General features: G+C 38.0%; 1 protein-coding gene and 1 pseudogene across 1 annotated transcript in view; both read left to right on the top strand.

Moving 5' to 3' along the window:
• The window catches only part of gpc1a (glypican 1a), a 36659-nt gene extending 24120 nt beyond the window's left edge, over nt 1–12539 (top strand). Inside the window, exons 3-11 of the mRNA XM_042007444.1 lie at nt 634–792; nt 2515–2732; nt 3189–3362; nt 4592–4757; nt 5008–5138; nt 5642–5779; nt 6599–6729; nt 10037–10212; nt 10835–12539. Coding sequence (XP_041863378.1) covers nt 634–792; nt 2515–2732; nt 3189–3362; nt 4592–4757; nt 5008–5138; nt 5642–5779; nt 6599–6729; nt 10037–10212; nt 10835–11016 — 1475 coding nt within the window. The 3' untranslated portion in view covers nt 11017–12539. The remainder of the gene's footprint in view (nt 1–633; nt 793–2514; nt 2733–3188; nt 3363–4591; nt 4758–5007; nt 5139–5641; nt 5780–6598; nt 6730–10036; nt 10213–10834) is intronic.
• A 3413-nt stretch (nt 12540–15952) lies between these two features.
• LOC121653038 overlaps nt 15953–16445 on the top strand; it is an 87111-nt pseudogene continuing 86618 nt past the window's right edge.

Here is a 16445-nt window from a genome sequence, read left to right as displayed (position 1 = left end):
TAACCCTACAAATCTAGTTAAAAAAAATTAAAAATGAGTTTTCTGTAATAATTGTTACCTCTCTCAGACCAGTGAATGAAGGGTTTGTAACTGGATATAGTTAGGTTAGCGTTCCAGAAACCTCTTTCGTGAAATATGATGGTAGGAAGCAGGAAACACCGTTTGCACATCAATTCAACTCTTTCTTTTGTCAAAGCATGGCTGTGTACAAACCATAATTCTGGAAAGGCAAAAAAATTATATATATATATATATATATATATATATATATATATATATATATATATATATATATATATATTATGGTCCGTATTTATGTAGCGCTTTACTGTACCTGGGATGATACCCAAAGCGCTTTACATCACACATCACATTCACCCATTCACACACACATTCACACACTGATGGCGGAAACTGCCATGCAAGGTCCTCTTATTTTTTAGGTGTAGACCAAAGTGATGAACCTGACAAAGATGAGACTGAAACAAATGGCGTTACTTTTTAAACTCATGTATCCCTAAGCTTTTATTTGAGCTTGCTTTGATTTGATAGTAAATATACTTATTCAGTTACAAATTCATATATATTATTGCAATATAATTAAAAGAGCAACTCTGTCTCTGTGTGTACCAGGAGAACATCTGCGGATGTGCCCTCAAGGGCCGACCTGCTGTACCAGCACCATGGAGGAGAGCCTGGCTGGTTTGACTGCTCAAGAGACAGAGGGATTGATCAGAGAGGCTGGCAGGTCCCTGCAGGCTGCTTTTAATGCACTCTACAGGAGTTTTGACAGTAAGTAGGGTGTGTGTTTGTGTATGAATGTATACAAGACACTCATTAGTGCCTGAGCTCAATTGCAAAGCTTCAGAAGTGAGCTCATAGAGCGTGACATTTGTATCTTGTATATTTGCGAGATTGTGTGTATGTGCTCAGCGTTCAATATCGTAGCTTCAATAGTGGCAGTAAATTTGTGTTGATGAATGTGTTGCTGTGTGTGTGCTGTACAACAAGGGACCCCTGACTGGGTGCTATAATGAGAGCAGAGTCAGCCAGACACAATGAAATGTGATAAGCCAATGCCCTGATCTCGAGGGAAACACATACACACACACTTGCATTCAGTAACACACACGCAGAAACAGAGGGGCGTCCCCTGGGGCAATGGCTAGTTCAGCTAATGAGCAGTTGACCCGCTGAGGAGCTGAGTCTGCAGATCACTGCACATCAGAGAGAAAAGGATGGAGAGGATGGAGACTGAGAAGTGACAACGCTAACAGCACAGAAACAAATACAGCAAGTGAGAAAGTGTCATTCTTACTGAGAAGAAACAGTGAGTTAAAATACATAAAATAAAGACAGAAATTGAGGGCTGCAGGAGGACTAGTCATTGGAAGAGGAGGCAGTATTATGAGTCTGAAGGCAGCAGGCCACCTCAGTAGCAGTAATGTGGCTGTCCATCTGGTTGTGGTTAGAACAGGCTGGCACAGTTCCATGGCCTTTGAAGCTCAAAAGTACAGCCCAGACCATTATATTGCAGCAGCAGCTCTCTGACTCTCTTATTCTCTTAGTTTGACCTTTCTGCCACTTTGCATCTACTTGGGTGCAAAATAAAATAAAATAAAATAAATAACAATAATAAAATAAAATACAAAATTTAAGTTGTTTGGGGGAGTTGTTTATTTTGAAAGAAAATTAGATTAGATTAGAAGCTAATTGCACCATGGCTGCAAAAAATACTGTTCAGTAAAGGATGAACGATATCATCATGCTATATACATTGCTATTATTCAGCATCTTGACATCAAATAAAGTTGTATGGCTGTACTGACAATTTCCTCCACGGAATTTGGTCTTAGAATTTCTTACACACTATGAATATTTGTGCAATTTTTACTAAATAACTGTATTGTATCCATGTAGCAGTTGGAATTGGCTCTAGCCCCCGCAACCCTGACTTGGAAAAAGTAGATTTCAAAAACAGGGGATGACTATATAAAAGAAACACTTTGAAAACCACTCCTTCTGGAGTGGAAAACAGTTAGTCAGTGCTTTCAAGGCAGCAAAGTGCAAGCACACACATGGCCATAAGTCCTTTCTTTAGAGACTATGTAGCTTGATAAAGAGTGGTGTGTCCCGGTATAAACATGGCTAATAAAGCTCTGATTTACAGCATTTTTTTAAATGATTAAATGACTGATTGTACTTGCTGTTTGTAGCGTGAAACTTCCAAAGTTGACATTTAGAGACACACAGACAGATATTTAGCTCATAAAAACACAACTAGGTTTCTCAGATCCTGGTAAGGAGAAAACAGATAAGTAAAGTGAAATAGGGGTTGACTTAGTCAGGTGGGCAGAAACATGACTCCCTATCAGTGCTTATGTTATTCTGTTTCCAATGCTTAAGGAGGTAACCATCAACTTTATTGTATGTCAGCTTTACAAGGTTATGATTTATCACGCTTTCCCCCAAGTCGCCCTCCAAATTTCACTGCTGTCTCTCCATCTTCCATAGCCTATTTCACTGAACTGCATGGCCGTTCTGAGCGCTCCCTGCAGGAGGTGTTGTCTCCACTCGGCCCCCTGTACTCCCAGAACACTCGTCTGTATGGAGATCTCTATGCTGACTTGCGCCAGTACTATCGGGGCTCTGCTCTCAACTTGGACGAGAACCTGTCTGACTTCTGGGCCCGCCTATTGGAGCGAACTTTTAAAACCTCTACCCCTACAGATGTGAGTAAAGATATTGAAAAATTCTGCCTGATTCTAAATGCAACATTTGTGAGATACAAATTGTAATTGAAAACAGAAGGTAAAAGGGTGCACAAAGTAAAGCACACATCAGGTCAGGTATTAGATCAGTATAGTTGGATGGTAAGAGCAGTATAGCTAAATTTTTATAGGCTGAACTGTAGTAAATTATATTAATATTGTATAAATTATAATAATTATAATAATGATTGGCTGCAGTTTGGAACTCTATTTGAACCAGCTTTGCAGGTCCTTTCAGGCTCTGCTTCCTACTTGGTTCATAAAAAGGTACAATGTGACAAAAATGTTCACTTAATTTAAGTTTTATACTTAATATTGCAGAGAAACATGGATGAAAAGCATGTTTGTCCTTTAACAGCATACCAAGTGACATATTTCTCCTACATTGGGCCTGGTGCTGTCATCTCTGTCTGACAGGTCACTTTATCAGAAGATTACTTTGAATGTGTTGCTAAGCAACAGGAGACGCTACGGCCATTTGGAGATGTCCCTCGGGACATGAAGGTGAAGGTGATCCGGGCTTTTGTCACTGCCAGGTCATTTGTCCAAGGGCTGTTAGTCAGCGCAGATGTTGTTAAGAAAGTGTCACAGGTGAGTGTACTTACTTGTGTAATTCACGTTGTTTGCAAGTCACATTGTTGGGGCCCACCTTCTTTCTGAGGACAACATTGCTGTCCCTGTAACATAAATTATTAATTCTAGGGTTAAGCCAGCAGTTATTATGGTATGCATTCTGCTAAGTCTCCAGGAGCTAAATGCAAGTCTAATTATATCCCGTGAAGAGATGGGAAACACAAATATCTGTTTGTGAGTGAGTTTGTGAGTGTGTTTAATGTTTGTTGGGCGGATTCTCAATAAAGTAGATAGGATGGATGCGTGGTTGTCACACCCCAACTGCCAGAGAAAATATCTCCACCCTACAAATAAGAAAAACAAAGATCATCAACAATGAAACTTCAAACACTGCCATCAGAACACGGCTCTAATTTGGGGGAATAACAAGACTGATGTCATGTTAAGGGAGCAATAATGTTTTCTTTTTTAACTCTAAGTACATTTTTGACAAACTGTCATATCTATGAAATTCAATTTTTATGAAGCCTTGTTTTGAATGCTTAACTTTTTATAAACTTAGATCTTCATTTATACTCTTAAGTACACTACTTACTTTGTATATCCCTCCAGTTTCATGACGGTTGAGCCTATTTTGTACAACTCACAACATTTAACCTTTTCATCATTCATTCTAAAGACTCAAAATGTTTTTTCTACCTGTCTCTTTATCTTATTTCTAATAATTTCTGATACATGAAGAGGCCAGCAAATTTCCTTACGTGTGTAATGCATCATTTTGTACATCAAATCTCACCTCTTCGCAACAGTAATGACTATTGTGGCACAAATTAATGGAGCCCAGTTTTTTATTAAACATTTTAATCAGTCTGTTCATGTGAAAGCTGGTGTGAAAATGCACTGAAACATTTTAAAATGTCCCCCTATCAGACCTTCTGAGTAGTAATAGTAAATTAGCTCCTTTGACAGAAGCTGACAGTCTTTAAATTGTATGAAAACTTCGAAAGTGTGCTGGCATCACTTTCCTGTTCAGCCCATATCCCCTTTACAGTAAGCAATGCTGCCCTCTGTTGTCATAGTTTCTCATCTTGGACTAAAACCCCTGATAAAGCATAGAGATTAAGACATAAACAGTCACTCCAAAGAGAAACATTTTGACCAGCACCACCCTGGACTTCTTGTAAACAATACATAAATGCACTCCTTTCAATATTCAAACCTGAGGTTTGTGATTCCACCCACACCAGGTTTCTCTGGGACCAGAATGCTCCAAGGCCCTGATGAAGCTGGTTTACTGCCCCCACTGTCGTGGCCTAGCCTCCGTCAAGCCCTGCTCCAACTACTGCTCCAACGTCATGAAGGGCTGCCTGGCCAACCAAGCTGACCTGGATCCAGAGTGGCAGAACCTAATAGGTGAGAAAGATCAAGAATTTACTGAGTTTTTCCACAGGATATCTGGTTATTTAATACTTTTATAGTCACTGGATTGATTTTATTTAAATAAAACAAAGCTTGCAAAAAACTAAAATTTTAACAAACAAAATTCTTTTCATTTATAAATTTCCATTATTGCTATAGTATATAAGTGGACTGCTGTTAGACCTTATGATGCACAGTTAATGCTGTTGTAAAGCAGACGTTTTGTCCTCATTCCTTTGCTCAGATACAATGATCCAGGTGGCGTCCAGTTTCAGCACAGAGCCCAGTCTTGATGTGGTTCTCACCTCCATCCCTGCTCGAATTTATGAGGCTGTGCACTATCTGCAGGAAAACATGGACACATTTACAGCAAAGGTAAAATATCTTAGCTTTTCTCACCAACCCATTACCTTTTTTTTTTACTTCATTTGGTTTGATTTATTCCCAGAATTAGTATTAAGGAATATTCAAAATCACATTGAAGCAAATTTATAAACATCATGAGAAGTAACTAATGGGTTCATATTTTTTTCTTTTTTTCTGGTTTCCCATACATGCAGTTTTAATAAAACTGCTTGTCTTTCATTTAACATCACATGTATAAAAGTTTGGAAAAAGTGGACAGTTTCCAACTGGGTTTGCTGGAAGGCTTTTTCCAATTTTTTTACAAATAGTGTATACTGATAATATATCCATCTGTTCAGTGGCATCTCATGCAGGACAGTCAGGAGATGAAAAACTCCTGACTGTTTGAAACATTGGTATATGTTGACATCTAGTGGGCATTTTAGTTCTCACAACCCTGAAAACCTTCTGCTGCATGGTTGTGCTGATTTTTTTTTTTTTTTCTTTTCTTTTTTGTATCTGGTTGTGTGTAGGTATACCAGACATGCGGAACTCCAGGTGAACCAGGAACAGGAAGTCCTACCCTCCATGAGCAGAAGAGGAAAAGCAGCTCCCTGACTGCACTAGAATACAAACCCTCCCCAACAGCTGGACTCAGACTGGAAATGCAGGTATGTTCCTCTGCATATGTATATACTGTGTGTTTTTGTAAGCATTTATTGTATTTTTTTCTCTCATTTTTTCTTTAAGATGGTTTTTGTGATATTAATTTTGCCCCCAAAAGACTTAATATTTTGAAAACTATGGTAATACCAATCGCTCGACCATCAACTGGGGCAAATTTTTTGCGTTTTAGTTTTAGTGTGATTCGTCAAAGTTCTGGTGATTGAAATCCATAGAGAAGAAGTAAATTATGCAGCACTTTAATGCCACTGATGTGCAGATTTATGTTCTTGAGTGTTGCAAAGCCTTCAAAGATATTACTGATCATCTGCATTTTTAGTATCCTATTAATGGACTTCAAATTGACTGTTTGCCATGAATAATCAGTATCATGTATAAAGACAGGTGAAAATGAGGCCCCCCGTGCTTTTACGATTCAGCGCTTATTCCTGTGAAATCACTGTCATACACTTTTTAATGAGTCTTAATGAAAGTTCAGGGAGTAAAATAATGGAACAGCTGTATTAACAGCTTTTTGACCTTTTAATCAGCGACACTTACACATACTGATGTGTGCACTTGTCACCATGGTTACAAAATGGATTACATAGATATTTACAGATAAGTGGCTTTTAGTGATACATTTTTAGACTGCTTCCTGAAGAGATCTCTTGATCAGCATTAGATTCTGAGTTCAAGCTAAAATTGCGTGTACATTGGTTTGTTTGCTTTATCCCTATTTGAAAATGTGTAGCCAAAAGATAGAAAACAATGCTGCTCGACTTGCTAATACTAAAACATTAGACTTTGGCCCTTATGTTTTTCAGGTGTCTGATCTCTCTAGTAAGCTGAGGGAGATGCGTCAGTACTGGGTCCAGCTCCCTGTGGCACTTTGCAGCAAACTGGCAGCAGGAGGCAACAATCAAGATAAATGTTGGAACGGCATTACCAAAGCCAGGTGAGAAACAAGCAGAGGAAACAGAGGGGATGGTGCGCATTATTCCTCTGTCCGAAAATCTAAATGAGCCACATGTTTTCTCGTCATATTCAGATCCAACTCACTGTCTTATTTAACTGTATTTTTTTATGAATTTATTTGTCAAATCAATGACAGATTGAGTGTTTAATAACACTTTCTCAAGGTCTGCAGTCTCTTCAGTGAAAGTATTATTCCTGCAGCAAAGAAACATGATTCATTCCAGAGAAAACTCATGTTCTTTCATACTTAACAACACAAAGAAACATGTCTGGAGTGAACAGATCAAAGTGAGAAGGAAGAAACACAACTACTCTATGTTAAAGTTGCCTTGGTAAAGGCCTGATTTCCTGTTAAAAGTGTTGTATGTGCTTTTGTCAAAACAAAGAAGCATGCCATTTCAATACTGACAAATCAAAAACTGCAGTGAAAGGAATATTATTCCGAGGTGTGGAAGTGACGTTTCAGATGCAGCATTTTTAAACCTCAATGAAATCCACATTTTGCATCTCAAGTAAGGCTGTGCAGTTAAACACCCTTGTGCATTTCTCAGCTCCCCTGAGACTATATTTATATGTTTTTTTGAACAATTTAATGCCATGTTGATGTGTACGTTATCCAGTCACACACCACATTTCCCTGACTTTAAAGTGGTTGGATTACAGTCAAGCGATGAGATTTATCCTGAGCAGAGCACTTAAAAATGTATGGCATCCAAAAGGTGTAAAATATAAATGTCGCTTCATGTGTCTGAATAATGTGGGAACAGCCATGAAATATGGATTAGTGGCTGACTGTGTGTGACAGAGTAAGAATATATACAATTTGTGTGTTCATGAGAGCAGTGAGGAAATCAGTGTTCTGAGCTACTGAAGCTTTACAGACATATTGTGGATTTTATGATGAATGTTTGTTGCCATCTTCTGTCCAAAATGCTGTATTTTAGCTCTTGTCTCTTCTAAGTCCCCTTTCCAGAAAGACCTAATCTAATTTGATGGATAGAAATGGTGGAGTGTGAGGTAGCAGTTAACTAACCACCAGGTAGGTAGGATGCAAAACTGTGTCAGGTAGAAAAACCTGCATTACAAACAAAATGTTTTCACTGGTAGAGAAAAACTCCCTTTGGCAGGAGCTTTTAAATTACAATGAAAAATGGCTTTAAAGCTAAATTTACATTTACATTTACAGACCAGAACTAGCATAAATTTTCTCCTGGGAGAAGGTCTACACTGTCCTTGTTGCAATGACTTTTTCACTCATTGTATAGTATTTACCACCTCCGGTGATTAGCTACACTTGACACAGTTGCCTGAGGTCAGAATTAGGGGACAGATTATAATGTGTTGCATGTTCTAAGTTTTACCCAGTGACATAAAAAAGATAAGATAACACTGCATGCCCCATCTTCAAGAAAAAATAACCCTGGGCACTAATTCAATTCTATTGCACATCTATTCTCATTGGAATTGTATCATTACATAATATGTAATGATACAATTATATCATTATATCATATTATGATTTAAAATGTGATTTAAAAAAAATCCAGGCTCTCTAAAATAAATGCAAATTGTAAAGATATAAAGAGATTCAGGTCCATGTGTTAGTATTAAGTGATTAATGGCTTATTGTCATTACGGTACAGTAAATGTCGGATGTATGTATCTATGGTGGCCATCACAGCAACAGGCAAGCCTCCCTAAATGAGATCTTAAGGGTGCATTTATCAGACTCTGCAGGGCTCTCTCTACTACAAAAGGCTTTCTATGACCTACTTACTAAATGCGCCGTAGTTATTCCAACAAATGTGCCTTAATTGATGTCTCGCTGGTTTGGAAGACTTAAATTTTAAGAATTAAAAAAAAAAATATGCAGATGTGAACTTGGAAAAAAATTAACTATCTAGATCTCTGTAGCCTGCTACTTATCTCTGGTTGGACTAGTTAATTAGAGGTTACATTATCATACATTAGTCTACCAAAACACACACATATCTTCAATCAAATTTATTGATAACATTATGTATAACATTTACACCAGCCTTTGGCATGTATGTTGGATGATGGACCATGAAAGAAACTATTTTTGTGTTACATATTCATAGCAAAAAACAGGGAACAAGTGGAAACAAACAGTTCACACACTGTTGTCTGACTTCATTTACTGCATCAAATATGTAAGAGGACAATGTATTACATCAGCCTAAATTTGATAATGATGTCACATGAGTGGAGTCTCTAATCCAATGTGGAGGGAAAAATCTAGTAGACAATTATCTCCATAACTGCGTATCTCTGCAAATTTACATTGGAGATATAAAACAGACATGCTTGCAAGTGAGTATCACACTTGACAAAGCCCAGGGTCACAAAAAGTGAGAGACACATCCCTTCTCACATTTTCAGTACTGAGTGAATGTGTAATTATACTGTTAAATACAGTGTAGTTCAATACACTTACCCAGTGTTTTCTTTGTTATACCAACACTATTTTGTTAAAAATAAATTAGATTTATCTAAGCTTTCTGAAAGCTCAAATATATCTAATTTGTAATCATCAAAACCGAGATTTAGTGGAAATAATGTCTGTGTGATTTATTTTAATCCTCACTAACTAACTAACCCTTTATTCATCTGTGATCTAGCTCTGAGCCACAACTTGAGTAGTGATGTTAACACTAGGGATGCACGATATATCGGCATTAATATTGGTATCGGCCGATGTTAGTAATATTTTAACATATCGGTATCGGTCCGATAAGCAAAACTAGGCCGATATTAACAGCCGATATTTATTTTCGTATAATTGCTGTTTGTGTACGTGTGTCAGAAGGTTTGGCCATGCAGCCATGTTTGGACATGTGACAGTGATGCAGCACTACATTGTTTTTGAAGCAAGAAGCAATTTCAGCTGTGTGGTAATTTTTCATGGTGTAAAAAGAAGGTACTCGAAAAGCAGTATGCAATATCTGCAAAGTTGAAGTAATGCGAGGAGGATGCCGTTTCAACTCATTCAGCACCACAAATTTGATATGTCATCTGAAAAACTACCATCCAGAACTTCACAAACAATGGTGGGAAGGGAACACCCCTAATGTTTGCCTTATTTTCACTTTGTACAGAATTTGATAATCTTAAACCTTTTAAAACAAAATATATATATCGACATCGGTAAATATTGGTTATCGGCCATAACAATAATATTAATATCGAAAATCGGTATCAGCCAAAATTTTCATATCGGTGCATCCCTAGTTAACACCATCACGATTGTGCTCTTATCCTGTCAGGTACCTTCCAGAGGTGATGGGTGATGGTTTGGCCAATCAGATCAACAACCCAGAAGTGGAGCTTGACATCACGAAGCCAGACATGACCATCCGGCAGCAGATCATGCAGCTCAAAATAATGAGCAACAAGCTAAAAAATGCACTCGATGGCAATGATGTGGACTTCCAGGATGCAAGTAGGTCTACTTTTAGTCATGTTTACTGTAAAATACATATTTTAGGTGATAATAGTTTAAATATGAAACATATTGTCTGTTGTATTCCAACAGATGACCACTGGATCAAGCTATTAAAAAAATCCCACATGTAACATTTTTGGCTTTAATATCCATAATTAAATTTTCACAAGGGTAAATATTAATGAAAATAAGACTGGTGATTGTATTACCTTAAAACAAACAACCTATTTTCAAATATACAGCTGTTTCTATCTTCTTGTTTCCCATGATGCAGTACTGTGCTTCTCCAGTAGCCCAGAGGGGACAAACCAAACAGCAGCCACTGTAGTGTTTTCTTGCATGCATAAAAGGAAATAGTGAGGCGGTTGATATAATTTACAGTCTGTACTTCTAGATGTCGCTATATCCTATACACAGCTCCTTTAAAACATTCATTTCACTTCTAAATTCACAGCATCAACATGACCAAACTGAAGAGGACTGCTTTTATCTTAGTGCAGTGAAAATTGAGCAGCTTTGGGTGGCATATTGACAAAAACAAGAAAAAAACATCTTCTCCCCCATTACATTTTTTATTTTACATAAATTCATGTTTTAAATTTCCTCTCTAACTGTTCAGGTGATGACATCAGCGGCTCAGGAAGCGGTATGTGTGTAGGTGGTCAGTGTCCTCGCAGCAGACCGGGATTGTACGCCTACCCACCAGACAACAACCGAGTCACAGGCGCAGCCACGTCTCAAACTGACATCTGTAGCCTCCTACTGATGCTTCCTTTGACCATCCTGCTGCTTCAGCGATGATAGACCGCCGCTGCCTCCTGTTAGGCTCTGAGGGCCAGAGCTGAACTGAACCATGGGAAAGGGGCTTTAGTTGGTAGAAGACTGGAGCGGAATTTTGCCAAAAATGAATAAAAAAGGATATTTTGGGGAATCAGTGGACATTTACTTTGACAAAGAGAAGGAAACACTGACCATAGTCTTTATTTTGCTGCGTGTGTCTTAGTTTGTGATTTAGCTTACTGAGCTGGTTTCAGAGGATGTTTGGAAGAGAATAACTAAAAGATGTTGTTTAGAAGAGAAGGAAATGCCAACAACTCTGATAATGAAGATAATGTGTATTTAGCTCCAGGGTCCAGTCAGCAGGTGCCCTTATCTGTGATGTGTTCAACAAAACTTTTTTTTTATTTTATTCAGTAACTTGAGTCAAGGTTGTCTACCTTAATGAACATTGTGTACACTGTAAATTTTTGTATACATTACCTTAAAGACTGGCACCATATTGAGCCATGAATGTAGAATATGATACTCTATTGGTAAAAAAAAAAAAAGAAAAGAAAAGAAAAGCCTCATAATCTGTGTTGTAGTCGTCATGACATGTTGGCATAATCCAATACATTCAGTAGGAAGTGTTTGTGTTGCAGATATATCATCACACTCCTGAAATGTATGAGATGTTGTACCTCACTTTTACTTCAGAAGAAAAAAAGCAAAAATGTCCACCTTTTTTAAACAACTCACCACCTTTGTAAAGAGGTAAGTAGCCTAATCAGAGCTGTTACAACAAGCACAGACAACCAGTTCCCATAAGTTCTGCTTTCTGAAGACAAAAAATTGCACAGTATTCTTCCCCATCTGGTTGTTATAACCATAAAGAAATTATGAAAAGTAAAAGTTTCATAAGATAGCAGCGGGAAGGAGACAACTTTTGAAATGGATATCTGTGTTAACTGACAAATCAACACAGTGGTTGATGAACTGTAACCAAAGCTTAATACACTGTACATATTTTCACAGCAGAGAATGGCTAAAGTACGTTGACTATGACCCCCCCTCATCAATTTTTTTTTTATTTTATTTTATTTTTTTTACTATAAATGTATCTGTGGGAAAACAAAGGTGTTCAGGTCCTGAACACCTTTGTTTGGAAGCGGGGTAACCTAGTCTGGTAGGCTTGGGTCTGAAGAGCCTGGGTTCAAGTCCCTGGGGGTTACTCCCAAAACATGGTAAGCCACTGTTCTCTAGTACGTCAAATGCAGAGCCGAATTTTCTGATTGGGGTTAATAAAGTACAAATTATTAAATGTTTTGTTTTGTATATACAGGTTTGCAGACTTCTGTTTACATTTGCCTGGTGATGTATTGTTTAACAGGGCATGCCTTTCTTAACTTTGCACTGCTGCTGTTGCATATGGGACTCCTAATTCATACAAAAATGGCAAATGTGTTACATGCATACACACTCTGGGACTGTGTATTAAGCTGGTTTTTATTCATCAGTGTATTTAATCACACATTTTGTCCATTAAACTCTGTTTGGTTGTAGCAGAGGACTTTTGCCATCAGCAGTTTTATTTGAATATTGCTGAAGTTGCTAAGCAACATTTTGTCTTCATCACTTCTCAATCTTATCATGCGCCATGTTTCTGATGTTATTGTACTCACTGATTGCCACAGCTACAAAATATATGATAAAAAAATCAGTCTTCTTCTCCTTTGATTTAAAAACGAATTGGGAGGCTAAAAAAGTAGTTAGTATAAGAAGAAAAAAAAACTGAATCAAGCAAAGGTACTCCAGTGAAGTCCAAAAACACTAAATAGAGTTGGAAGTGAAAACAGTTGTCTAGTATTTTACTAAAAGTGGACCCAATAATTTTCTAATTCCCCTTTTGTCTTGTTTGTTTGTTTATGTGTGTGTGTATTTTTTTTTTTTTTTTTTTCCAATAAGAGTAAACAGATAGGTTATGATATTATTCAACAGTGCTGGGCTGTTTTCTCTGGGCTCCATTGAGGTGGCTTCACCCTCCCTTACAGAAAAAGAAAATAAATGATTAAATGACAGGGTTTAATGGTTATATTTTATTTAACGGCACTGGTTTTGATCAGCACGAGCACCGATCAGAGTGAAGTTTTTCATTCCATTGTCAAAAAATAGGCCACATAAAGCTTGCACAGAATATTTTTGTTTACACTGCAGCCTATGTGCATGGTGCTCTGTACTTACCAGATTCAGTTATTTTCATGTCCTATCCTTTCCACAACATGACAAATCAAATGCATCATCCACTCCAATCATTAACATCAAATGTAGGAGGATCTTGTGTTCTTTTAAAAGTCGTGGCTTGCTAGCACCACAGCTATAAATAAACATATAGCTCATCCCAAGTCTCATCTGGCTGTGCTGGGGGAAAACGGGGCTGACGACAATCACGCACCAGTCAGGGGTTTGAAGTTAATTAATGATTTATCTTCCTGATGCTGATGTTTTTAAATGTGATACAACAGATTGAAATGGAGCACACACTGGCATAGACACCAAAGGCCTTCAAAAAATGTCGAATGTTTCAGTTTACATAGCTCACATTTCATTTCTCAGCACCATTGTCGTAGGAAACTTTGACTGAACTGGCTTGATACAGTATGTCTGAAATAACTCTACTGCAGTATGTATCTTTCCTGAAACGTGTCCTGTAATTGTGATAGATTTTAGAAGTGAAAGTGGAATTTGAAATTCTTTTTTGGAGGACAATTTGTGGCAGCTGCACACCACCGCACAGTGGATTCTTGCACCGCTGTGTCTAGACATGAAGATTAATCAGTGTTCAGCTCTGTGTCTGACCTGTCTGCCCATGATCAAAGTTAAATCACTTCTTTGAGTCTCTCAGGGCAGAGCCACCTCAACTCTTCCTGTACAACTCCAAAGAGTAACCTCAGCTTTGGAGACAGTTTAAACGTTCTTGCTCTGCTCATGTAGCAGCCAGCAGGTTTGCAATCGATTTTTGGGTCTCCACCTGAGGCTGGAGGGACGTTTTCACTGCCTCCAGCAGCCAACCTTTAAAATAAGAATCAACTCTCTGTGGCTGTAGTCGCAGATCCCATCAGTGTGAGCAGGATGTACAGTAGAAGCTACTGAAGAGAGCTGATGTCACGTTGACATAACAAATGTTGTCAACTGAGATTTTATGTCAGGAAAAAATGGGCTAAGGCTAAAAAATACGTCAGTGTCATGCCGACAGTAAACAGCACAAGATAAAGGAGACAAGAAGCATGACAGGAACCAAAAGACTAAATTAAATCACAGCCACCAGGGTGAAAACTCCTTACTTTTCAATTAAATTAAATAGTTGTCATTTATACTTTTAAGCGGCACAATGCTTATTTGTACACACATTTACAAAAAGAGAAACAGGACTTTGTCTGTTATAATCTTTCAATATTAAGTGACTGATTCCCAAGACACTATTACCACACAGTGCCTTTATAAATTGCAAAGAGAGCTTACAGACAAATGCACATTTAATCTGTGTTGATTCATAAGACCTTTTAAAGCTCCATGTCCATTCCACAGAGTAATAAATCCTTAAAAACATTATTTTTGAGTTTATATAAAAGTCTCATGTTCCACAGAAATGGGTTTGTTTTTATCTGGTGAGAAATAAAGTCCTTCGTAGAGCTCAAGACAGAAGTTTTCACTCCGGCAGATTAGACCTGTGTTCAGCCTGTACCAGTGAGAATAATAAAAGTTGTTCTAACCTAAAAGGTACTCGGAGGATATTTAGGGAAATTTCAACAAACACAGTCCCGAGATGAAGCAAGTACACATGAGTGAAAACACCTGTGTAGGTGTTATTCACTTAATCCCCTTCATCCCCAGCAACACAAGGCTACATACTCTGGTATAGCCTTGGCTTTTTCTCTTAACGCTGCAAAAGCTGTTTTCATGTATCAAATTAACTCGGCGGTCTCTCCTGGCTTGACTCTCAACTCTTGTTTTTTTTTTTTTTTTATCTGAAGTCTTGGGTGTGCTACTGAAGCCACCAAGCTCACACTTTTCATTTTAGCTTAAATGTGTATGGACATGTTGTTTATTTTATGATAAAGTTTTTAATCTGTTGCTATAACCTGGAGTCACAGCAGCAAACACATTTAAAGAGATGAGGCTGGATGATGAGTCCGATTAATTTAACCTATGTGAGGAAAAAAAAAAAGAAAAAAAAGAAGTTTCAATTGTGACTATATCCTCCATGACCTGGGAGTCTTAAAAGTGAGGGTACAACATATCAATATGGCAAAGTCTAAAAAAATCCAATAAAGAAATATAGAGATGTTCACTGGTACAGAGATTTCAAGCGATTTTAAACTGGAGTAACAGGCCAATTCAGAGAAATATTTAGTTTATTAATTTATCATTACTGAACATTTTTTAACAATGCTGTTTCTGAAGCCTTCTTTAATGTTATTTGATGTCTTTTATTTCGATGTTCATTGCAAAAATGGCTATTTAGAAAGCATAACGTCAATATCACAATGTAATGTACGTTAATGAAGTGACATAAACGGATTGTATACAGACTCAAATAACAATCTTTTACAGGATCCCAAGTAAAGAATGATCCAAACACTATCCATCCAAACACCTTTGAAAATACCTAGTTTCCCATCACATCCCATAATAATGTGTCTCGACACATTTAATACGTGCCTGAGGGGAGAAGTACCTGAAACACTTTGAAGTTTGGTTACGTTGCTTCAATTTCTGACCACTGGGTGTCGCTGTTCAGTCATGCAGCCAACTCTCCTGTGAAGGGGGGCGTCCCTGACTATTGGGTATGCGGCTTCGGTCAGGTGGAAAAGAATGGGTGATTGGTTTTCGGGCCGGCATCCTTTCTCCTGATTGGACAGAAAGGTGTTGGAGGAAAAAAAAGAGGCTGAGCGGAGAGAGCGCGGAGGCTCAGTAGCAGTTTATCTCTGCTCAGTTCCAGCTGAATCTGCAGGTTGTGCGCAAACAGACTGAGCACTGAGATGTGACAGCTCACCGGAGTAATACAGCGTGTTTCTGGGGGATTTATTTATTTATTTATTTTCAGTCGGCTAAATGATGGGAGAGGACAGACGGGGAGATGTTTTGGTCAAGTCGGCCACTTGGGTTGCATTGCTTTTCTTTGTGATCACTTCAGTGTGCGCAGTGGAAGGTAGGTGGACATTTTAATGGTAGCGCTGATGCAGGGTGAAACCTTGAACTCATTTTTGCACTACAACTATGCTTAAAGCAAAAAGCTTGCGAGGTCGTCAACTAAGCTGATTAACTCGAGTCATTCTGACAGACTTGATTTTACTCCATTTTTAGAGAAACTCCATATAGCTTACCAGAGGAACTTAGACATTTTATGATGCTGTCTTAGGAATTACCCACAGTAAGTTTGCAGGGTTCTCATGAAATAGGGGTTTATAACA

This window comes from Melanotaenia boesemani, chromosome 14 (assembly GCF_017639745.1).
Source record: "Melanotaenia boesemani isolate fMelBoe1 chromosome 14, fMelBoe1.pri, whole genome shotgun sequence".
Lineage (NCBI taxonomy): Eukaryota > Metazoa > Chordata > Actinopteri > Atheriniformes > Melanotaeniidae > Melanotaenia > Melanotaenia boesemani.
Note: the sequence above shows the minus strand (reverse complement) of the source record. Positions and strands in the feature narration are given on the sequence as shown.